At 40.0% G+C, this 24,493-nt stretch overlaps 1 protein-coding gene across 2 annotated transcripts in view; it reads right to left on the minus strand.

The window, feature by feature from the left end:
* Window positions 1-782: 782 nt before the first annotated feature.
* The window catches only part of tek (TEK tyrosine kinase, endothelial), a 64,532-nt gene continuing 40,821 nt past the window's right edge, over window positions 783-24,493 (minus strand). The window contains exons 7-23 of one of the 2 annotated variants that reach the window (XM_036580739.1): window positions 23,087-23,209; window positions 22,847-22,992; window positions 22,289-22,433; window positions 20,290-20,448; window positions 16,845-16,979; window positions 15,001-15,294; window positions 13,378-13,680; window positions 12,564-12,679; window positions 10,972-11,182; window positions 9,848-9,958; window positions 8,403-8,593; window positions 6,442-6,555; window positions 6,211-6,281; window positions 4,778-4,818; window positions 3,851-3,947; window positions 3,220-3,319; window positions 783-1,441 (exon numbers count right to left, since the gene is read on the minus strand). In XM_036580739.1, the coding sequence (XP_036436632.1) occupies window positions 1,367-1,441; window positions 3,220-3,319; window positions 3,851-3,947; window positions 4,778-4,818; window positions 6,211-6,281; window positions 6,442-6,555; window positions 8,403-8,593; window positions 9,848-9,958; window positions 10,972-11,182; window positions 12,564-12,679; window positions 13,378-13,680; window positions 15,001-15,294; window positions 16,845-16,979; window positions 20,290-20,448; window positions 22,289-22,433; window positions 22,847-22,992; window positions 23,087-23,209 (2,432 nt within the window). In that variant the 3' untranslated portion in view covers window positions 783-1,366. Of the gene's footprint in view, window positions 1,442-3,219; window positions 3,320-3,850; window positions 3,948-4,777; window positions 4,819-6,210; window positions 6,282-6,441; window positions 6,556-8,402; window positions 8,594-9,847; window positions 9,959-10,971; window positions 11,183-12,563; window positions 12,701-13,377; window positions 13,681-15,000; window positions 15,295-16,844; window positions 16,980-20,289; window positions 20,449-22,288; window positions 22,434-22,846; window positions 22,993-23,086; window positions 23,210-24,493 lie in introns of both variants that reach the window. The other variant, XM_036580738.1, reaches the window with a different exon arrangement.

Raw genomic sequence — 24,493 nt, forward strand, 5'->3', positions numbered from 1 at the left:
GCGTCCTGAAATGACCCTCATGAGCTCATCCTACTCAGTAACGTCACGTGAATGAATCACGTTCATCATCAGCACAAACTAACGAGCAGAACGAGCTTCGCTGAGAAGATAATTAACTCTGATCAGCTCTCAGCTTCATTATTAGAGCGAGACGAAGGAGAAAAAGGTGAGATGAGCTGCTTTTCCACCGTTTACAGGCTTTAACTTCTGTTCGGCGCTGCTGCCATGGTAACGCTGAATGATGGCGTAGTGGAAAATAAGCACATGAATTCTAATCTGAGCGTCACATTAAGGTTGCATGGTCACAAATCGGATATGTATCCGATCTAGGACCACATATGAAAGTGGCTCAGGTCTGATTTGAAAATATCAGATTTGCTTGTCCACACAAAGTGGCTGATAAAGTGGCCAGTGAGTGGAAGTACAAGGTAGGTGTTTCTAATAAAGTGGCCAGTTAATGGAAGTACAAGGTATGTGTTTCTAATAAAGTGGCCAGTGAGTGGAAAGACAAGGTAGGTGTTTCTAATAAAGTGGCCAGTGAGTGAAAAGACAAGGTAGGTGTTTCTAATAAAGTGGCCAGTGAGTGGAAAGACAAGGTAGGTGTTTCTAATAAAGTGGCCAGAGAGTGGAAAGACAAGGTAGGTGTTTTAATAAAGTGGCCAGTTAGTGGAAGAACAAGGTGGGTGCTCTCTAAAATGGATAGTGAGTGTATGAAATTTTGCACGTAAGGACTAAATTCGAGGCTGCTCTCTCTCCCTCTCTTTCTCTCTCTCTCTCTCTCTCTCTCTCTGTCTCTTTCCACATCTTCCACTCCACGTCTGGATTCAATATTACTAATTTGAATTATGCTAGCACTGGTATTTCACAATCCACGATTCGCTCACCAACCAGATTTTATTTCACAATAAGAAGTTTATTGGTCCCTTAAAAATCATCAGAGTAAAGTTTTCCAACATGTTTGCACAATGCGCCATGTACAGTAGCACTCCAAAGCCTAGTCTTTCCACAGAACACAAAACGGCTCCCGTCTCCAGCTTAGGATTTTTGATAAACATCTACAGTTTGTGCTCGCAGCACCCGAAAGCAAGTTTAATACTGTAACACACAACACTCAGATCAAGCCATTCACACAGGAAAAATCACATTTTACAGAGCCATTTTACAGCCATTTTCACACCGACAAACAAGAATAAACACTGACATACAGTATGATCTGATATTTCTCTGCTCGTAATCATAAAACTGGAATACACAATGTGTGCAAAAGAATTGTAGTCCGTGAATCCTGATCATAGGATTGCATAAACTTTGATACCCTTATGATACATGTCCACTACACAGGAGTGCAGAAGCACGACGCCTGGGATCAGCCGGCCTCCTCAGCAGAGCAGTCAATGCCCGCGTAGGTGAACTTCTCATACAGCGTAGTGTTTACATACGTCTGAGGGAGAGAGAAGGGCGAGATGTGTGAAATACAGCAGGCAAACTGATGCGCTCCAGATCACTGCTGTGTTGGACAGTAGATTAGCAGCCAGTTCCATTCTTGAAATCACCATGACAACATTATTTTATCATATTCATTTTGCTTTTATTCCCACCCTGCACCACAAGAGAACTACTTACAGTTGTACACAAAAGTTCGGTCAGATTACATTTTGCTCATTGTCTAAGTGAAAACAAGTTAACACGTCCTCTACATTCTCTTAACTTCAGAGCACAGTTTCTATTTCTATTATTTCACATATGAAAAACATAAAGCATAATATATTAAATGTGTTATAATATTTCTACAGGCCACATTTTATGTTTTACTTTTTCCCCAATATGTTAAATTCAGCAACTAAATAATAATTGGGCATTATAAAACAGATAGTCCCGGTCCTAAAATCTGATTGGATGAGCCGTGTTCTAAGCCTTTGTAAAATCCACGGTATGCCCACAATTATGACCGCATCACAACAACTGAACTCTGTATCACTGCGCCACGGCATGAAGAACCCTTCTGCTGTTAATGGATTAATCTTTGACTCTAGTGCTGCTCGCATGGACCACAGAGTATATTGATGAAGTAAGGACCCGTTTTTTGTTTAAACTGAGGGGCTGGCAACTTATATTCTTAACTAGAACTAGGCTGGTCAGCTAGCTAACAGGCTAAAAGAGCCAACAGGCTTGAATTAAAGTACTTGCAGTTTGATTAACTGTAAAACAACAGTATAAAAGTCTAAAAATGTCACTTGAAAGTTTTACACACTTCAAATGTCTGTGTTTCAGTCAGAAGTCGCGTCAAACCCAGACTGAATCCCAAACGGCTCTGTATTCCCTAAATAGTGTTCCAGCTGTGGAGGTTTAGAAGTTCTAGCCTCTACAGCCAAACAGTGCATGATTTATCGAGTGTGGATGTGTCTGAGTCCCAAATGACTGTTTATTAGCTGTATTATTACATAGTGCACTATGTAGGGAGCAGGGAGATGTTTGAGATTCAGCCCCAGCACAAGAAAAGGGCACCGCTGGATTGGTGCTAAAAGGTGATAATTTGGTGACCAAAAAGTACTTTTAAAGCTTTTGAAAGTTTTGTATTAAACAGTGCTATGTTCATTATTATGTGACAAAAGGTTTAAAAATTCATGAAATGACCAAAATACAGTGATGGGCAACCGAACGTTCTCCTAATGCGGACCGTGGTTGTGTGGCAAGGATACCGTAATCTAAAGGAACTACATTTCTTGGCGGAATGCTTGTTTATGTTGATTATTATAATAACTCAAATTATTTTCTGAACAACTGCGTATTTTATCGTATTTTATGTTGGCCACTGTTTTATTAAAGCAAGACAGCGCTTGAGGCCGCACGTTACTGGGATTTTATCACAGGGAAGGTTGTTTTACTCCGCTTCACGTGGTGCCTAAGAACACCCTTCCCGTGGTAAAATCGCAGTAAGGCACTGCTTCTCGTGGCTTATTGCTTTATTAAAATGTGCAGAAGTGTGTTGTCTGTAGAGGATGTGTACTTATTGTCACTTCAATGAAATTTACAAAAACATGTGACCGGGGGTGCACAAACTTTAGCATACGACTCACGTATCCAAACAGGAAGGCCCGAATGGTTAAGACAAGCTTTTGTTATGTTGTAGATAATGAAAAAATGCACTACGCAAATTTGATTTTGGGCCAAAAAATTGCTTTGAGGTAAATTTAAACAGTCCTGCTTTGCCTGGTTTACCTTTCTCTCCTCCAGCATGCGGTTGAGGGACATCAGGATCTGAGCGAATGAGGGTCTTTCATAGGGTTTCTCTCTCCAACACTGCCTCATTAGCTCATAGCTAGAGAGAGAGAGAGAGAGAGAGAGAGAGAGAGAGAGACACTTCAAGACACTTCAAGAGCACAATAAAGTCCTGATCCATCTCCAAATAAGATTAACTTTAGTGAGTTTTATTGGAGAAACACATAAAAAGATCTTTATATGGTGAAATGGTTCTCCAGATTGATGGAGAATGCGTTGTATATGGTTCTTTTTGAAAATAGTTGTATATAGCACCAAAAAGGGGTTCTGCTATTGCACACAAGCTTGAGATTGTAACGATAGCAGAACACTTTTTGTTGCTACATAGAATCGTTTTCAAAAAGGTTCTATACAGAACCATTTTCAACACATTCTCCACTGGTCTGAAGAACCTTTTCGCCATGCAAATAACCATTTAAGCAGAACTTGTGGCTCTACATAGAACCATTACCTTTACTAAAGAACCCTTGAAGAATCTTTTTTAAGCATGTGCACATGATTAAAAAAGCTCCTGAACTGCTCCTCCGGTGTGAAAACTCTCTCAGACACACCAAATGCAACACACACTTACACTTCGTCGTCACAGTTGAGGGGCTTCTCCAGGCGGTAGCCCTGGGGCAGTTTTTCGTAAAGCTCAGCACAGGTCATGCCACAGTATGGGGTCCCACCTGCAAACCAGCATTAGCCCAAAGCACATATTAACATCATTCAGACAGTTTTAAGCAAATTTTAATAAAAATATTCAATTTAGGCAAGAAAATCTCCTCTGAAACACTATTCAAATGGGATTAGTTTCTACAGAGCCCCTGAAGCAACGTGGTGATTTTTTTTTTGTGAAAGGGTCGAGGTGTATTTATTTTTAGGTAAAAATCTGGTGTGCACCGTTTTCACTCCAGAAAAAAGTAGAAAACAATTCAAAATGTTTCACTGTGTTTACCGTAACCATCTGTCTCGCTGTCTTAAGTGAATGAGTGTCATTAGCATTGGCACTAGCTTAATAATTTCCAGCCAAAGGTCAACATCGCCGCTTACGATCAAATCCTTTTTACCATAATTTTTAAGCTTAAATGTTCTCTTACATTTAAATGTACGGTGGGACAGAATATATCAGCTTGATTTTATCCCCAGAGAACACGAGTAAATGGCTCTTTGAGGGTCTCCATGCTTAAAAAACTCCCTTTCCACAGAATATGATTTATATTTTTACAGACATGTCAATGTCATTTAGGATTAGTATTATTTCTACAGTTAGTACTAAAGTAGGTAAAAGGCATCACAAAGTTCCCCCACAGAGGAGTGTGCAATTTGTAAACATGACATGGTGGATTCAGATAGGACTTAAAAATTCCTGCTAAAGACTACTTTTTCATGTGAAACTAATCCCGTCTGAATAGTGCTGAAGACCATAACACACTGCTTCAAGTCTATATCAGGACTATTGTTCTCAGACTGGATATCGTTATTGTCCAATTGAAAAGACTTCAGAGTGTGAATATACCTAAACTCACCACCTCCCACAGAAGCACTCCATATGACCACCTGAAAGAGTGAGAAAAAATAGCATGAGAAAGAGAAAGTGTGACTTGACCACCTGACCATCAAACCAACCTCTAGGCTCTATGTATGCACTCTGTTTACACGCTTTACAACTTTTATGAAGTAGTCAGCAGTGTAGCGTAGTGCATCACTGGCTGTGTTTACATGCAAAGATTTTTGCCAGTCTGATTGAACACATTCTGACTATAGATTAAGACTGAGGTGCTACGATTCTGTTTTAGGGCAACCGTTAATAAAAATAAAAACTTTGAGAATAAAGCCGTAATATTTTCAAGAAAAAGTTGTAATATTTCAAGAAAAAAAGTCTGTGAAACTTCATGCCCTCTTTGAATGGCACGGAGATGTAGCCCTGATATGACTGTATAACTCCACCAACTCAACGGCCCTCATTTAACACAAGGAGGTGCTGCCTTCCCTTTGCAAAGCCTTTGGGCACAATATTGCAACCTTTCCTGGTATTAATGCAACTTTAATGTCATAATTCTATTACTTTTTTCTCAAAATATTATGACTTTTTTTCTCGAAATAGTACGACTTCATTCTCGAAGCCTACTATTTTTATTTTTATTAACAGTGGCCCTAAACCGCCGTCGTAATATGCTCACTCTACTCAACAATCTGATGGAAAATCTCTGTTTACATGCACATGACAAGTAATCAGATCCAAAATCATGCGCATGCGTACAGAAAAACGTAGTGTAGACGTTACCATGACAACGAGACAGACGAGTTTTTAGCTGGCACGCTTGTGTTTTTAATCGTTTTAAAATTATGGGAGAAAAATTTACTTCGCATGTATTAAGGAACCAGCGAGAAGAGGATGTCATGTTCTGAGACACATAAGCTGGACGTCCGTCCCACCGCCGTCTTTTAAAGATCAGAGCATGAACTTCGTCTCCTCTGCAGACCAGTTTCTGCTCCGCCATGCTGAACGGTATAAACTTTCACTATGACGTGACGAACATGATCAGAACGGGCTTAAACTTTCTGATAGGGAATGTAATCAGATACAGCCATTTACACAGATATTATTCTTCTATTTAACTGATTATTTACAGGATTACCCAACTCGTTCAATCAGATAGGAATTGTATTCCAAATGGCCTCTATCACACTAGACTATTCCGATTGAGGTGTTTACATGGACGTATTCTATTCCAATTGAGCTATCAGTCAGATTATTAATGGATTATTAGGCTGCATGTAAACATGGCTACTGCTGCATGCTAAACCAACAAGAGTCCTTGGGCCAGACTCCTAACGTGACATTTTCCCACTTCTGTTACATAATTACAAGTCACTCTGTCTGCTAAATTCCATAAATGTATGTTTGCTACTTTTCAACTTAAAGCTCTTGCTGCAAAAGACTCTTACACATCACTGTTGGTTGTATACACACTGTAATTCAGAGACTCAATGGCCATCCATCGCACCGGTAAACGACCCTGTAGATAAGAAAAGGCAACAATTAGTTTAGCCCAGCCAGCTCAACATATCAAGAGAACCGATTATCATCCAACATAATCATGTTATTGATGACCTTTATCATTTTATTAGTATCATTTATTATACCAAAGTAGGAATGTGTGCCTAGACATTGATTACCATTGTTTTTTTCACATACACCTCCTGCCCTCGCGAGAGGCCGAAATCTGCAATCTTCGCAACAAAGTTCTCGCCCACCAGGATGTTTCTGGCAGCTAAGTCTCTGTGGATAAACTACAAGATGGCCATATTTTAATTAACAGCTCAATCTCAACAAATCACATATCAACCATGGATTCATTTATACATCTCATTTTGGGGAGTGCTCTGTTCTATGTGTTCTAGACGATGTTTCTATGGATTGGTAGTCCACAAATATGTGTTCAAGTCTCTGGTGTGTGAGTCTGAGTCTAGTCTTGAATGTCTGAGGTGCAAGTCCAAATCTGTGGGGTGTGGGTCTGTGTGGAGGATGGATATCTGGGGTGCGAGTCCGAGTCAAGTCTCAGTTTTGGGGGTTTGAGTCGAGTCTTGAGTGTCTGAGATGGGAGTCCGAGTCAAGTCTTGAACCTCTGGGATGCAAGTCTAAGTCAAGTCTCAGTCTCTGGGGTGCGAGTCTAGTCTTAAGTGTCTGAGGTATTAGTACAAGTTAAGTTCAATCTCTGGAGTGTGAGTCAAGTCTTGAGCATTCGAGGTGCGAGTTCAAGTGAAGTCTTGAATCTTTGAGATGTGAGTCCAAGTCCGGTCTTGAGTCTCTGGGGTACGAGTCTAAGTCAAATCTTGAGGCTCAGAGGTGTGAGTCTGAGTCAAGTCTCAAATCTCTGGGATGCAAGTCTATGTCAAGTCTCGAGTTTCTATGGTGAGAGTCCAAGTCATGTGTGAAGTCTCCAAAGTGCAAGTTCGAGTCGAGTCTCAAGTCTCTGATGTGCAAGTCTTAGTCAAATCTCATGTCTTTGAAGTGTGAGTCTAAGTCAAGTCTCAGTCTTGGGGGTTTGAGTCAGGTCTTGAGTGTCTGAGATTGGAGTCAGTGTCAAGTCTTAAATCTCTGGGATACAAGTCCATTCTCAAGTCTCTGGGGTGCAATTCCAAGCCATGTCTCAATCTCTAGGGTGCAAGTTGAGTCTTGAGTGTCTGAGGAGTAAGTCCAAGTCCACTCTCGAGTCTCTGGGGTCCAAGTCTATGTCTAGGATGAAGTCTTTGGGGTGCAACTCCGAGTCAACTCTCAATCTCTGAGGTGTGATTTGAGTTGTGAGCATCCGAGATGCGAGTCCAAGTCAAGTCTTGAATCTTTGAGATGTGAGTCTGGTCGAGTCTGAGTCAAATCTTGAGGTCTCTGGAGTGCGAGTCCAAGTCCACTCTCGAGTCTCTGGGGTGCAAGTCTATGTCGAGGTTGGAGTCTTTGGGGTGCAACTCAGAGTCAACTCTCAATCTCTAGGGTGCGAGTCTAGTCTCAAGTGTCTGAGGTATGAGTACAAGATAAGTTCAATCTCTGTAGTGCGAGTCGAGTCTTGAGCATCTGAGATGCAAGTCCAAGTCAAGTCTTGAATCTTTGAGATGTGAGTCCAAGTCTGGTCCTGAGTCTCTGGGATACGAGTCTGAGTTGAATCTTGAGGCTCAGAGGTGCGAGACTGAGTCAAGTCTCAAATCTCTGGGATGCAAGTCCATGTCAAGTCTCGAGTTTCTATGGTGAGAGTCCAAGTCAAGTCTTAAGTCTCCGAAGTGCGAGTTCGAGTCAAATCTCAAATCTCTGATGTGCCAGTCTTCGTCGAGTCGTGGGTTTCTGTGATGTGAGTCCAAGCCAAGTCTCAAGTTTGAGGTTTGTATCCTGATGTATTATTATTTTTCAAGTCAAATCACGAGTCAGTTAACATGCAGACTCTTGTCACTGACTCTAGCCCCCATCTTTGCTCATTTGTGTTACTTTGTTTTTCTCGTTTTTGGATTAAAAATGGATAAAGACTCCATATAAAGATATTAAAGACAATATCAATCAATGTTTACAAATCTCATTGCCAGACAAGATCAAGATTGTGCCCACTGTAAAAATATCATGCAGACCGCTGCAACAGAGTTTCTGCCCTCACCTGTTTCTGGCTCAGGTAATCCATGCCTCGGGCCACATCTGCAGCGAAATGGAGCAGCTGTTGAGAGGAGAGTGTGGAGGCTGTGCTGTTGGCAATGGCAAAGGCCGGGTCCGTCTCCAGCACACGGCTCTTCCTCAAGAAGTCCAGCAGGTTGCCATGTGGAGCATATTCAATGGCCAAATACAGATAACCTAAGGGAGAGTCACAGAGTTGCCAGTGAATGTCGTTTAGCAATTTGTCTAGTGTTTTCCTGCTACCAACACACCTGATCCAACTAATTAGCTCATTAATAGTTCATTAATGAGTTAATGAGACTGTATTGAAGCAGGATAAGCATTAAAGAGTAACTACACGGAACTATTTTCAGCTCCACCCCTGGCTTAACTTTGAAAAATGCTCAAAAATGGGAGGGACATGCTGGGAGGGGCTGCGCGAGCAACCAAAGAAACCCACAAATGTGAGAATTTTCTCAGCTAAAAATTACGATACCCATCTCGTTATCTTAGTTTAATGTCATTTCAGTGTATTATGGTCATTTTCTTCATAACAGGCATAAAAAATTGCTAATAGCATGCTAATGTCTTGGTAGCTAGCTAGCTAAATTTCCCGTTCCACCTTAAATAGTCCAGCAGTTCTGGCGCCTGAAGCGCCAGAATGTAACTGCTGCACCATTCAAAGTGGAACGGGAAAATTCCAACAAGAAGCTGGTGAATATCTGACTTCAGCTTCATATCACTGAAGAATTAGGGGTGGGTGATAATAAATAATTGCCCCCCTCTTTGAAAGCATATGATGCCCTAAATGTAACTAAAGCCCAGCATTGAAGAGCTGAACTTTACCCTCCTCTGCTATCACTGAAGACGGGCCGGGTCAACTACAGAGAATCACTAGTAGCTGTTAATGAAGTAATGTTTTTTTTTTTTTAATTTGAGGGTTGTCTCATTTCATGGGAAGATTTCAACCACTACCCCTTGTAACTCATTTCCAAGGGGTTAGGGTGACATTCGAAAACAAGGGGTAGGGGTAAAAAGAAGAAATGGGATTGGGCCTAAATGTGACGAGATGATATGTGTGGGAAAACATCTAAAATGGCTCGTATGGTTTCATATTTGTGAGTGCAGCATGAGCAGAGCCATTTCTCCACATAGCTCTGGGAACGAGCAGGGCATCATCAGGGGTTGGTAACGTTTGTTCATTGATTTGCATACCATGACGTGTCATCATACTTTGGTACAAAGACACGTTATCCACGCCTATAGCAGGTTTGAGGCAGAGGGGCGCTGCAGAGGCGGAACTGACCATGATAAAAATGATAATTTCACAGTTTGGAAAGATGTGTTCACATTTCAAACAAGGCTGGTTGCTCTTTCAAATGTGCAGCGCAGTGGGCCTCCAGGACTAGGATTGAGACATACTGCTGTGAAAGATTGCAGTGGAATGCCCACCTCTGTGTTCGCAGGCCCCCAGCAGGTTGATGATGTTTGGGTGATGGCCTAGTTTACACAGCACCTCCAGCTCCCCTGCAAAGTCCCTGTGGTCATCCTTAGAGGCATATTCTGGGAGGCAGGAAAACAAAGGGCATCTGTGTAATTTATCATGCATCCAAACAAGCCAAAACCTTTAAATTCTCCTGAGTGTTGGCAACTCCATAATACTAATGTTCTCAACAGCAGCCATCACATCAGGATAAAGATATGGTCCCACTTTAGATTGTGTCTCTAATAACTGTGTAGTTACACATGAATAACATATGCAGCAACACTGTAACTACTGATGATTAAGACATTACTTAGCCTGTATCTGCCAGCTTTCCTAATATTTAGCTAGCATTTATGTTGCTAGTGCTGTGACACTGTAACCAGTTTTAGCTTTAAACCTTTCTGTAATGTGACAGAACAGCAGACGACCCCTTATATTAACATGGAACTCTTATAACATTAATTAATGTGTTGCATTTCCCCCCAAAGCAACGTCTATATTACCACAGCATTATTACACAGTACTTACATAATAACTACACAGGAACTGTCCGCTTATTTTAAAGTGTAACTTTAACACTACAGGAAAGTTCCTGTGTAGAAGAGACACTTGTGTAATTACATGAAGCAAAACTGAAGTTGATACACATGTGTAATTACATAGGCTGTGCACCACCTACAACATTGCCTAAATCATCAGTAGCTACAATGTTGTTCCATGTGGTATTAATGTGTAATTACACAGTTATTAGCGACACAATATAAAGTGGGACCAAATAAACTTCTAAAACTGCTGTTCTAGTCTGATTACAAATGTAATTAGATTTGTGTTTTTACCCTTGTGTAATTACGTGAGAGATAATAGGCTGTTACAACTATTAAGATACACTGGTGTAATTACATAAGGTGTACTTCTGTAATCCATCTGCAACAGTGACTAATGCATTAGTAGTTACATTGTCATTGCATATGTTGTTCACATGTAACTACACAGTTATTAGAGACACTTAATATAAAGCGGGACCAAAGCTGTTGCACACTATTGTCAATTCACCATAAATTCATCTATGCATTAGCAGGACTCTCCTGACCTTTCATCCTCTTGATGGCAGCATCCATCCTATGGCCGTCTTTCTTAATGCGAGCTTTCAGCACTTGCCCAAAGTTTCCTTCTCCAATCACATCCTGGAACTTGATGTCACTCCAGTCCAGCGTAGGATAGGCTACGGAATGGGTGGAGGTCCGGGGTTTTTTAGGCATGGTCAGAGAGTCGGAGCTGAACTGGACCACAGGCTCCTCTCTCTGGGGGATAAGAGCCACCGTAATATAGATTAAACGTGAGGGTGTGAAGACAAGTCTGGTAAAAAAAAATAAATAAAATCAAAAACAGAGAATCAGAACCTTTTTTTGGTGACACTTTTTTTGAGTTTTCCTTTTTGGATTAAATAAACTCAACAGACTCGCAATAACAACAGCAACATATCAGTGATGCAGCAGCAGTGAATACGTTCAGTAGATTATCAAGAGACTTTTAATTAACTGTGTGAATAAAATGTGTTTATAATCTGCTGAATTCAGCTATTTTTCACTTTATTTGTGTCCAAGTTCAGATCTGTAGATGTTGGACTGAGAGGAACTGAACATTAACAGGTTTAATACAGACCATCAACATCAACCAGCTGATAGACACACTGACACCATCCTGGACTGGAGATACACTGGATTAGGGATTGGTTAAGGTTAGGGTTAGGATTAGAACCAGGATGAGGAATGGGATTAGGCTTTTGGGTTGCGGTCAAGGTTAGGACAAGGGCCAGGGTTAGGGTTAGGATTAGGTTTTGGGTTGAGGTTAAGGTTATAATTAGGATTAGGGCTTGGGTGAGGGTAAAGGGTTAGGTTTTGGATTGAGATTAAAGTTAGGATTAGGATTAGGGCCAGGGTGAGTGTTAGGATTAGGTTTTGGGTTGTGAATAAGGTTAAGATTAAAATTAGGGCCAGGGTGAGTGTTAGAATTAAGTTTAGGCTTGAGGTTAAGGTTAGAATTAGGATAAGGGCTAGGGTGAGTGTTAGGATTAAGTTTTGGGTTGCGGTTAAGGTCAGGGTTAGGATCAGGTTTAGGGTTGCGGTTAAGGTTAGGGTTAGTATTAGGACCAGGGTTAAATTTGGGGTTTTTTAGGTTTTGGGTAAGGTTAGGTAAGGTTGGGTTTTGCTTAATGGAAGTACCATATAAAGTCTACTTCATGTAAGATATCAATAACATCAGCTTAATATAAGTCCTGTATTAACAGTACATCTTCAAGATATTTACCTCAGTGCATTCAGATACTTCACCATTGCTGCTTCACTGATATGATATACTTTTTCTTTTTTAATGCTTAGAAGTACATTTTAAGCAATATTTACATAGATAAAATTGTATGCCAACAAGGTATTGGACTATATATATATATATATATATATATATATATATATATATATATATATATATATGATTTTTATCTTTTCTTTTTTTTAATTAGTAGAAAAATGTAGTTTTGAAGCCAAATCCAAGGGAACCGTTTGTAAAAGGTTCTTGTCATCAGAATCAAAATGCATGAAAAACTTATTCAAGAACGCAGAGTCGGACTGGTCGCTGAGCTGATTCTCTGACCACACACACAATGTTGTAAAAGGCCTGTTGTACCATGCGTCTCTGAAAGGAGGCTCTCTTCAACTGGAGCACGATGCAGAAGGCCAGCAGGATGGTCAGACAGGTCATTCCAGCAGATCCCAAGATGGCATAAAACAGCATATTTCCATCTGCACCAAAGCCATACAGCCCTTAGACACACCAACACAGCGGGTCAAAATCCAATCCTCATGACCACACAAAGGGCCATTTCAAAACACCAGGGATATAGCCATTACTTATCTAAACTGAGCCCTACATAGAAACATGATCTCACATCTCCCGATACATATTTATGTCCTGAATACATTTTTAATCTTAAAAATATAAACACTGACATTCCGCCAAGTTTTGAAAGGGGTTTTCCTTTTTTTGAAGGCAGTTTCTGGCTGTGTTTAGGGCAGCGTTTCTCACTCCTGATCCTGGTGGTGCCCTGCATTGCATAATTTAGTGCTTTCCCAACTAGAAGAGGGTAAAGTTGCCTAAAACAATATTTATTACTTTGATGAAATATCAGAATAGAAACAGAAATAACAAATCGAGTAAAAAGTATTTAATCCAAGTATCCAGTTTTTTTTCCTAAGTACTTCTTGTCGCATATGAACTGAAGTTTGTTAGGCTCTATTCTTTTCTGTTTGGGATCGTTTTGCTCTAAAACAGCCCAAAAAAGTAGGAAAAACATGTAGAACTACAAAGTGCACCTATATAGTAAGTGGAGCTGATAAAATGGACAATGAGTGCAGAAACAAGGAGGTGGTCATGATGTTATGCCTGATCGGTGTATAGTGTCCCAGCATATGTGCAGTACACATGAATGTACCAGACTCACTTGCGCTCTCCTCTGAGGTCCTCAGGGGGATCCTTTCCTTCTCACTCTCTCCCATGTTATTGATGGTCCAGAGGTCCAGCAGATATTCAGTACGGGGCTTGAGGCCACGCAGTTGGAACTGCATGTTGATCTGACCTGCCTGCACCCCCAGCTCCACCTGCTGGTTGTAGTCAGCCGGCTCCATCTCCTTGTACCAGATGATCACCTTAGAGATGGAGTGACCCTCAGAGACGGTCCAGGAGATGATGGCGGAGGAGTCGGTGATGTTGGAGGTGGAGATGTCAGATGGAGCAGGAGGGGGCACTAAGGGAGAGGAGAGATGTGGGCTTTGGAGTCAGAGAAGGTTCTGAATAATGCCCCAAATAGTTAAATAACTTCGATGGAATATATTTTTTGAAAACGTGCATGTTTTACAAAACTGAGTCAGCGAGTCACCATTTCTAAAAGTGTTTTTAATTGCATTTACATGCTTTTTCGTTATTGTGGCAATTGTGCATGACTAATTGATGTCAAGAAAGCTGCACGGATGTCTTTGTGGAGAGTGGACAGTTTTCACGGTTTTAAACCCTCCCCATTCACCCCTCATTGCACACTAGCAGCTCAACACTGAGTCACAACAGTCTGCAGAGAGCCAATAGTGTCCTTGTTACTCTGCACTGTTAAAAATGAGAGGTCATCTCAACTCAAAATGATTTAGTGACTGATTACATGGCTTTTCCTGAGTTGACTCAACTTTAGGACACCAGAGTTCACACAACTCAAACTTTCAAGTTGAGTCAAAAGTTCTCTAATATTTTAGTTCTGCATCTCAGTTTGGTAAATGAAAAAAAAAACGATCTTTATACTCCACTTCCCCACCAGCCAGGACTCTCCAGGACTGTACTCACTTACGGATGGCTATGGCATCACCGGGGCTCAAAGACACAACCTTCTGTTGGAGTGACAGCTTAGTCCACTGCACCACTCAGGAACACATGAAGCAACTCAGGTTTTGTGTCTTTAGGTGTTTAAAAAAACTGGAGAAAACATTTGTTTTGACTTTAAAGGCTGGCATCGTCTCGTGTGGTGCAGCTGTCTAATAATTCATCCCAACATCAGGAGGTTGTGAGTTTGAGTCCCAGCAATGCCACAGCTGTCCATATCCAGAAGCGCAAGAGGAGAATATGCCAGATGGGACTGCATGATAGAAGAAGCGCCAGCTAGTGGGGAAACTTAGTAAAACACACAAACTCAGTTTTATTTATCTGACTGAGATGCAGATCTAGAAACAGTAGATGGGAGAATTTTCGACTCAACTAAGAAGTTTGAGTTGTGTGAACTCTGGTGTCCTCAAGTTGAGTCAACTCAAGAAAAGCCATGTAATCAGTTATTATATCATTTTAAGTTGAGCTGACCTAATTTTTTTACCATGTGTTATTGGGGAAAATATCTCGATTCACCCAGCAGAATGGTCACTAAGGAACCTGCCTATCTTGTCTGAATTACAGTACCATATAGTACAGTTCCTTGAAGACTGTATTTAGCTCCTAAGTCTCATGGGAATATAGACCGTTCAGCAGGATGACCCACACCCCTATAGACCACATTTGCCTCATTTCAAAGACAGACTAAGCCACTATTTACCATCACTGAGTGTCCAGGCACTTATGGTGGGGCAGGACTGGCGTGCTGGCCAGTTGCTCAGTCTGACCGTGCACTGGTACTTGTGTCTGGGCTTCAGCATGGTCAGCTGTGTGCCGGTGGAGTTAGCCGGCAGCTGGTAGCTCCTCACGCTTGCTGCGTTGTCTACCTGCTGACAGGTCACCTCATAGAACCAGTTGTCTTTACCCACAGCTGTGCTGGGGGTGGGGTCCCAGGACAGGAACAGAGAGGTCAGGTTCAGAGGGGTCAGTCTGACCCCTTGGGGGAAAGACACATCTGCAGGGAAAGGAAAAGAGGACATACTGACTCAGATTAAGTTCAAGAAGGCTAGAAAATCAGAATTAAAAGTGATTACTAGCCATACAAGTTGTTCCCATGTAAAGGCAAATCAAAACATAATATATAATCAACACGTAAGTATATAATATATAACAAACACACAAGCTTTGTACACCTCGAGTTGTTAATCACGCTAACTTTATTGTTCTGCTGTTTTCCATCTGTTTATGCTCTTTCTCTCCCAAACGCTGCTGTGCTTTCTTGGGGTTCTGGACAGGTTAGATGGGCGCGCTCATACATTTTACACCACGTAGCTGCCCAATGTATAGACGCCTTAGGTAAGGGGCGGGCACCAACGCTTGTATTTATGTTATGGCATAGGGAAGACCAGTGTAGATAGGTATTTTGTTTTGCTGGTAAATTAAAGAGCTAGGGCTGTGTGGTGTTTCGTCTTCCTGTTTGTTTCGATGATTTCTTTCCTTTAGCGCCGTCCAGGTCCAGAATCTCGTTCTCTTTAGCAGCAAGCATATTTGCCGTTTGGTAAATATTGTTAATAGCATAAATAGTCATGTTTTTGGAGGTCTCACTGTCTCACTGGTCTCACCGTACCCTATTGTGCAATAAATGGTAAAAAAAAGGCAGGAACTGATTTGTGTCTTGTTCTTTCCTGGTTCGTGCTCCAAACACCACATTTTAAACCATATGTTACTGACCCCATTATCCCCTGGACTTGCCTGTGGGGTCGTAACATGATTTTCTATAAAATCGTTTTACATTAGCCCTAGTTATTTTTTTTCTCTCAGTTGTTTGTAATATTTGTCCCAGTTTATTTTCCAAAATAAAAGTCTGTGTGCATTTAAAATCTGTTTGAGGAGACTAAAACTAGTTGGGGTGGACCAGCAGTGGCAAACGGTCAGCGGGCTGCTGGCCTTATCATGCCAGCAGACTGATATATCCTTGCTAAGCGGGATTTGATTGGGGGGCACACTTCCGCTTAAGACTGTGTGTGACAAACATTATTGTTTTTATTATTGTGGTCACAATTTTTTTTTACTTTGACCACGAGATTAATTGGCTTGGTGGGCCAAGTGGCCAGTGCAAATATTTTATTAATGCCTAGCCCTGAAAAATGTGCATAACATTTGAATACATAAAGTGTAGTTATGTTCTTCAACGTATATTTCTTTGATGGAACAAAACCTCGTATCTCCAAATGTGGTAAGTTTATAAGAGAAGGAAAAAAACTTTCTTAAATTGGGATGGAGGTTAATTTAACAAGATTTTTTTCAAATTGATCTTGGACCTTTATTGCTGATCCATCCATCTTGAAAGTTTAATACAATGCAAAGTTTAACTGAACCTTTCAAATTATTTTATAAAAAAATGACAAAATTGTAGATACAAAGTTTTGTACAGCAGCACTGATATGCAATGTACTGTAATATTCATAAGCATGATCTTAAAGCTGTGTCTAGGATCTGGGAGTTAATGTGCATGTGTGTGTGTGTGTGTGTGTGTGTGTATATATATGTGTTTGGGGGGTTTACCAAGAATCTTTGTGAAGAAGTTAGCCTCAGGCCCTGGGTAGCCGGTTCCTCCAGCTCCTGGTCGACTTAGCTGCACAAATGCAGTGTACTCCGTCATGGGGGACAGATTCTCCAGCTTCACCCGAGAACCACTCACTGACACACACACACACATTTGTTTATGTTTTATAGACGTGCAGCCATACATATGAATTACACACACAGTCAGAGTCCACCTGTCCCTTATTACATTTCCACCCAAAACAGCCTTTAAGTACATTTATTCATTTTCAGCAGATGTTTCTGAGGAGATTAGATATAAGACAATCTACTCGTATAAAGAAGATGAAAGTCAAAAGATAAACAGCACTTAAAGCTTTTATCTCTGAGAGAGAGGAGAAAATCAAGCTGTTTCAGATCTGAAAACATCCACAGGTGTTTCTGTCCATCCTTCCACTGTGAGAAGACGACTCAGCGCTGTGGGTCTGAAAGGATGTGTAGCTGTTAAGAAGAACCTCACTGAGAAAAGGAAAAAAAGCTGATTCTAGATTTGTATTCTGGATTAATTGGATTGTGAAAAGCAGAAAATTAAACCAACTTTTGGTTGATCAAGACTGAACTTTAGAGGTGTGAAAAAACGTCCCTGCAGATTTTTTGGAAAAACTTTAACCCTTGTGTGGTCTTGATGTGTTTGTTACTCAGTGGTCTGGTGACCCACCACATTATTGGGTTTTTAAATCAATACAGCCATAACAATTTATGGAAAAATACCAGATGTTTAAAATATCACAAGTGTCCAGCGTAGGGTTCTCCTTTAGCAGCTGTAGCCAGTCAGCAGCCTGTCCATGTTGTCCACCCTCACACACACACACACACACACACACACACACACACACACACACACACACACACACAAACACACACAGATACACACATACACACACACACACTAACAGCAGGCCATGTAGGAGGAGAACAGAGTGAAGGACACAGCACCTCCACACTTTTACTCCCCGCAGGTTCACCCAACACCACATGTGTAATATAAATGTGTGGGGGTGAACAGAGTGAAGACACTGAAAATGGGTTATTTTATATGTTCTTCACAGAAAATGAGCAAAGGACAAGAATCTGAGGTTAAAATAATAATAAATTACATCATTTTTTCTTTTGGTAAACATTGAAAATGGGCCCCACAGACCTGAACACCACACAAGGGTTAAAGAAAGTCTTCTGAAAACAGTGAAAGCTGTAATAATGACAAAGAGTGAACACACTACTGAAGAATTCAATATCATATTTAGATGTTAAAGGCTTCTGTGTAATTTTCTGTAAAATAGGTTTTCTGCTTGTTTCCAGACACTAAGACAAATGAAGAACTTGTACTTAATGGTCATTTTGACTGGAAATGTAATAATATATCTCATATGTATTATATATTTGGTATATAGTTAAAGTGCAGTTGTGTTCTCCAGAAACCTCATATCTCCAAAATAGGAACGTTGCAGGAGAAAGAAAGAAGTTCTTAACTTTTAAAGGTAAATAATGGGGAAATAATATATTCTAAGTCATTTGGACCATTCCTGTCAGTTCATTATGAAATTATAGCACTATATAAAGAGCAAACGGTGACTTAAAGTTGCATCAAAATCAAAAGAACGACAAAAATTGAGTTCCAAAGTTTTGTTCCAACTGCGATATATCGCAAACTCCAGCTCAGCTGCCATTTATATTGTGTCCAAACTTTACGATACAAATGGTCCAACACGACTTCAGATTAACTTACATTAATGTATCTAATGTTTAATATAACAATTAACGTCCATTAAACATGAGAAGCATTTTGTCCTTCTAGTTTAAAGTTAAAATTGCAGTAATGCAAGGTTTTGTTCTGACAGTGATGATTTGTGCAAATAATGTTTTCCATATTTACTGTATATGTATATTTATAATATATTTATTGTATATGTATATTTATTATATATATATCGCCATTTTTGTCATTTTCAGTTTTTGACCTAATTTGAAAAAACCTACTGTCCTTTATATTGCACGTAAATTTCAAGATAAATGGACCAAAATAAATGGTCCAAAATGACTTGGTAAAAAGTCTGGTTCCATTGACTTACTTTAAAAGTAAAGTAGGTTTTTTCCTTCTCCTGTAAAGTTACCATTTTGGAGATATGAGGTTTTGGTCCGACAGCAGTGAAATATATATCCCACGTGTATATATACATATTAATGTAAGAAATGTAACATATTTATAAGCACAACCTTAAGTCTTCACTTCACTAACTTTAATTTCAGTAAAATTGAAAAAACAAACAAAAAACAAGCGACTGAAAAAGACCTTTTAGAACAGATTCGAAAGAAGATTAGAATTCACAGAATGGGTGAAATCATCCTGCAACTAATAATGAGTTTTCCTCCCTCAGACACAAAAGAGCCCTTGAGGATGAGTGACATCATTCGCATTGTTCTGTGTAGCCGTAATTTGTTGTGGTTTTGCGAGCAGATCAGAACTGCGTTTAGCTCATCAGATAGATATTTTTATCATTGTTTTGAATCTGGCACACAATGGAAATCAGCAGTAATCTGTGAGTGTTGCCAAATGAAGGCAATTAATCTCTGACCTTTGACATGAAATGTTCCAGGAAGGGAGTCGCGGATTAGATGAAAGGTATTAACCATTTTTTCACAGTGACAGAAAAGCACAAACAACATTTAAAAAGAAACCTGTTTGCAGCAGATATGGGTTGTTTCTTGGATTGTTTCTTAACCAGTAGATGTATAGAGTTATTGTTGTTGTTCTCCTACAAATTGATATGCATCACATAATTATTTCAATGTAGTTACATAATTATTACATATTAATTACATAATATAATTCACATTCGATTTACATTCTTCTGTCAAAGTCACCACTTTTGGCCTATGTTGATTTCAGTATATATACTGATCAGGCATAACATTATGACCACCTCCTTGTTTCTGCGCTCATTGTCCATTTTATCAGCTCCACTTACTGTATAGGTGCACTTTGTAGTTCTACAGTTACAGACTGTAGTCCATCTGTTTCTCTGATACTTTGTTAGCCCCCTTTTACCCTGTTCTTCAGTGGTCAGTACCCCCATGGACCCTCACAGAGCAGGTACTATTTGGGTGGTGGATCATTCTCAGCACTGCAGTAACAGTGATGTGGTATTTTGTCATATGCTGTTGGTATATTGCCCTGCAATGGACTGGCAACCTGTCCAGAGTGTATCCTGCTTTCCACCAAATGACTGCTGGGATTGGCTCCAGCTCCCCCTCGTGACCCAGAAGGATAAGTGGCTTAGAGGATGTGTGTGTGTGTGTGTGTTGGTATATCAGTATATTCCAAATTACAAATAGAATACATTGTAATGTAGGAATGGAAAACAAAACCTGAACACCATAGACACCAGTTAGAACAGAGAGCTTTTACCTTCCACTGACTCCCATTTGGATGAATTGGCCTGTTTGTACATCACTTTCACTGAGGTGACAGGTCCATCTCCAATGTACGGATCCTTATTGACCAGCACTACCAGATGGTTCAGCCCACTGCTGTTGAGCGAAGGGGGGTTCCGCGGCTGTGGAGGAACTGCAGCAAGAAGATGATTTAAGATTAGCTTACTGCTTAAACCAGAACTTCGCAACGTTTTATTTAGGCCTCATTTTATATTGTCTCTAATAACTGTGCAGTTACACATTAACAATGCATGCAATAACATTGTAACTACTGGTGATGTATTCATTGTTACAGATGTAATAAAGCAGTGTAGCTTATGTAAGCTCTAGTAGTCATGGTTTCCCACGGCCTAACTGAGGTGCAGAAGTAAAAATGAGTCAACTAAGAAAATTGAGTCGGGTCAACTCTGGTGTCCTCGAGTTGAGTTTACTCAAGAAAAGCTGTGTAAGAAGTTAACTTATCATTTTCCGTTGAGTGGACTTTACTTTTTTAACCAGATATTTTTTGTTAAATTGGCAATATGGCAAAAAAATTCATAATATTTCAGAGGTGAATTTGGGCCAAACAAAAATTCACCAAGAAAACAGTAGTACTTTTTTATAAAATTGTGAGGCCAATTTTTTTTCTTTGAAATGGCAAAGATAAACTTTTTAAAGGTGAATTCTACTCCCGTACACTGTAAGCTCGAATAAGTTCAATTTACTTAAAAATTTTGAGGAAACCGGTTGCTTTAAAAAAATTAAATAATGTGTAATGAAGTTAGAATAACTATAATTTTTGAGTTAGGCTAACATAAACATACATTTGCGCAACTCGTAAATTCTAATTATTTTGATTTAACGTCCTGAAATTACAATTTAACTATGTTTCATTAGGCAATTGAGAATTTTTCTCTAATTAAGTGATATTAACCATTTTGTTAAACACAGAAGGGCTAACTTTTAATGTGAACATGGTCACTGACCAAAACAAATGCCCACTTATCATCAAAGAGAATGATAACCTTCACTTTTAGCCCACAACAGTTGAGTAAAGCATATATAAATAACATACGCCTGAGGAAAGGCAGCCTGGGTGGAATGAAAGCACACTGAGGGTGAATAAAACAAAGGGAAAGAAACACTCAGTATGCAAATAGATGGAGCCAGGAGCCAATGGGAAAGAACTATACGTTTTATCTAATAAGATGTGTTAACAAAACAAACGTAATTGTATTTCACAGCTTACTTAGCTTCACTCAGTTTCACACATTTGTTCAGCAATTTTAATGAGAAAAAACAATTAAAACCAACAGAAATGTCGTCATTTTTTGAATGTGCAGTTTCAAAGTTGCAATGGCAACAGACTAAACTAAGTAGCAATAAGTTAATTCAACTGCCATTTAGGTGTACAAAATCATCAAAAATGTTCCCTTAACTTAAAATTGTTGAGCAATGTGTGGGATATACTGAGTTTTATGTACAATAGAGTTAATTTATTTGGGTTAAAACTAAATGCGGGATTACAGTGTATCACTCAGCTGCAAACAGAGTCATTCAGAATGGTTTGATGTGGTTCTTTGTGGAGAAACTCACTGACTCAGTCACCATGACTACAACACAAACACAGACACTGTATTTACTATCCAACCTTACAGTGTCTGAGGAGTTTTTTACATGTATGGACATAATGGCAACATAGTTCATCAAAAAATAATTTTTCTTTTGAGACTTTTTGACTTACAACGCCCTTCATGTGCCTTTCTACCATTAATCAATGTAAAAAATATGTTTTAGGCCAAAACCTTCGTTAATAAACACCTCAGGCATTAGGCAGCATATTCATACCATTTCATGTAGTAACTTTCTGTGAGGGAGCTTTTAGAGGTGGACGTCTGGTTCCTATCACCACCACTGTGAACAATTCTGACTCAAGTCTCTCCAGAATGGACTATAACAAACACTAGGTTTTAGATCAGTTGGTCCAGCCTCACCTTTAACGTTAACAATGAAGTCTTTCTCCACTTGGACGCTGGTGGTCTTCACCTGACAGACCCAGCGTCCGCGGTGGGCCACAGTGATATTGTCCACCCTGAACACGGAGGTGGTCTGGTAGTCCACTGTCTCTGTGTCCACAGGCTGACCAAACAGAAATAACGATAAAGCAATAATAAATTATGCAACAATATCCAGTTGTGTGCAAACGTTTGGACGATCCTGGTCAAATGACATCATGACTCTGGTAAAAAATATATCATCGCTGTCCAAAGAAAAATCTCTAAAATAGTAACTTTACAGGAGAGGGCAAAAACACTCTTACTTTTCAATGTGAGTTAATGTAAAGAGATTTTATTTCAAGTGATTTTAGAGCATTTCTATTGGTTCATTCATCATGAAATTTTCACACAACGTAAAGGACAGCTTGTGTGTTGGAATGGTGTAGAAAAATTAAAATGGACAAAAATGGAGATACATGGTTTCTTTGGACAGTGACGATATAAAAAACAATACATTTAAATGCGGCTGCTTCACAATAAAGATCTGGAGCTCACGTATAAGACGTTCTTGTCTGGTTTGAGTAGTAAAATTTCTCCATGTAGGGGTGCTGGCTGGCCACGGGCAGTGCAGTTCACACTGTAGGCCACTCCAGAGTTCAGCTCCGTATCCGTCAGACTGCTCACAATGACCGGAGCTTCATCTGGTGGGAGGGGAAAAAACCTCAGTCATGTTCAACGCAGGAGTGCAGACCAATGTTACCAAGAAAGCTTTTGTTTTTAGGGTTGTGATTTTACCTTCATTCTCACAGTGGGCGCCGTGTCTGCCGGGGCACAGACACCCTCTGAAACGGTCACACCTCCCTTCGTCGCACATACACTTCTGCTTGCAGTCAGCGCCGTAGTAGCCAGGTGGACACTCTAGAGTCAGGGAGGGAGAGAAAAGTCAGTAAATATATAGCACAACCCCGTTTCCAAAAAAGTTGAGACGCTGTGCAAAATGTAAATAAAAACAAAATGCAATGATGCGCAAATCATTTAAACCCCATATTTCATTGAAAATGTTACAAACAACAAATCATAAGTTGAAACTGAGAAAATTTATTGTGTTTTGAAAAATATTTGCCCATTTTGACTTTGATGTCAACAACACGGTCTAAAAAAGTTGGTACGGGGCAACAAAAGGCTGGTAAAGTTGTGTAATGCTAAAAAAAAAAACACCTGGTTGGTGATTGGCAACAGGTCAGTAACATGATTGGGTATAAAGAGCATCTCAGAGAGGCGGAGTCTTTCAGAAGTAAAGATGAGGATGGGGTTCACCACTCTGTGAAAGACTGCATGACCAAATAGTGCAACAATTCAACAATAACATTTCTCAATGTAAAATAGCAAAGAACTTTTGTTTTTCATCATCTACGGTACATAATATCATTAAAAGATTCAGAGAATCTGGAGAAATCTCTGTATGTAAGGGACAAGGCCAAAAAACAGTATTTGCTGGCCGTGATCTTTGGGCTCTCAGGCAGCACTGCATTAAAAACAAACATGATTCTGTAGTGGAAATCACTGCATGGGCTCAGAAACACTTCTGAAAACCACTGTCTGTGAAAACAGTTCATCACTGCATCCACAGTGCTAATTAAAACTCTTAAATGCAAAGAAGAAACCAAATATAAACAGGATCCAGAAATGCTGCCACCTTCTCTGGGCCTGAGCTCATTTAAAATGGACTGAGGGGAAGTGGAAAAGGGACCTGTGGTCCAACGAATTAACATTTGAAACTCTTTTTGGAAATTATGGACACTGTGTCCTCTGGGCTAAAGACCTCTCTGCTTGTTGACAGTGCACAGTTCAAAAGCCAGCATTCATGATGGCATAGGGGTGCATTAGTCTGGGCGCTAAACTGGCCTGCCTACAGTCCAGACCTGTCACCACTGAGAACATTTGGCGCATTATGAAATGAAAAATATGACAAAGGAGACCCTGAACTGTTGAGCAGCTGAAATCCTGTATCAAACAAGAACGGGAAAACATTTCACTTTCAGAGCTACAGCAGTGTCTCCTCAGTTCCCAAACGCTTACAGAGTGCTGTTAAAGAAGAGGTGATGAAGCACAGTGGTAAACAGGCCCCCGTCCCAACTTTTTTGGAACGTGTTGTTGGCATTATATTCAAAATGGGCATATATTTTTCAAAAAACAATAAAA

Source organism: Colossoma macropomum, unplaced genomic scaffold (genome assembly GCF_904425465.1).
Source record: "Colossoma macropomum unplaced genomic scaffold, Colossoma_macropomum, whole genome shotgun sequence".
Classification (NCBI taxonomy): domain Eukaryota; kingdom Metazoa; phylum Chordata; class Actinopteri; order Characiformes; family Serrasalmidae; genus Colossoma; species Colossoma macropomum.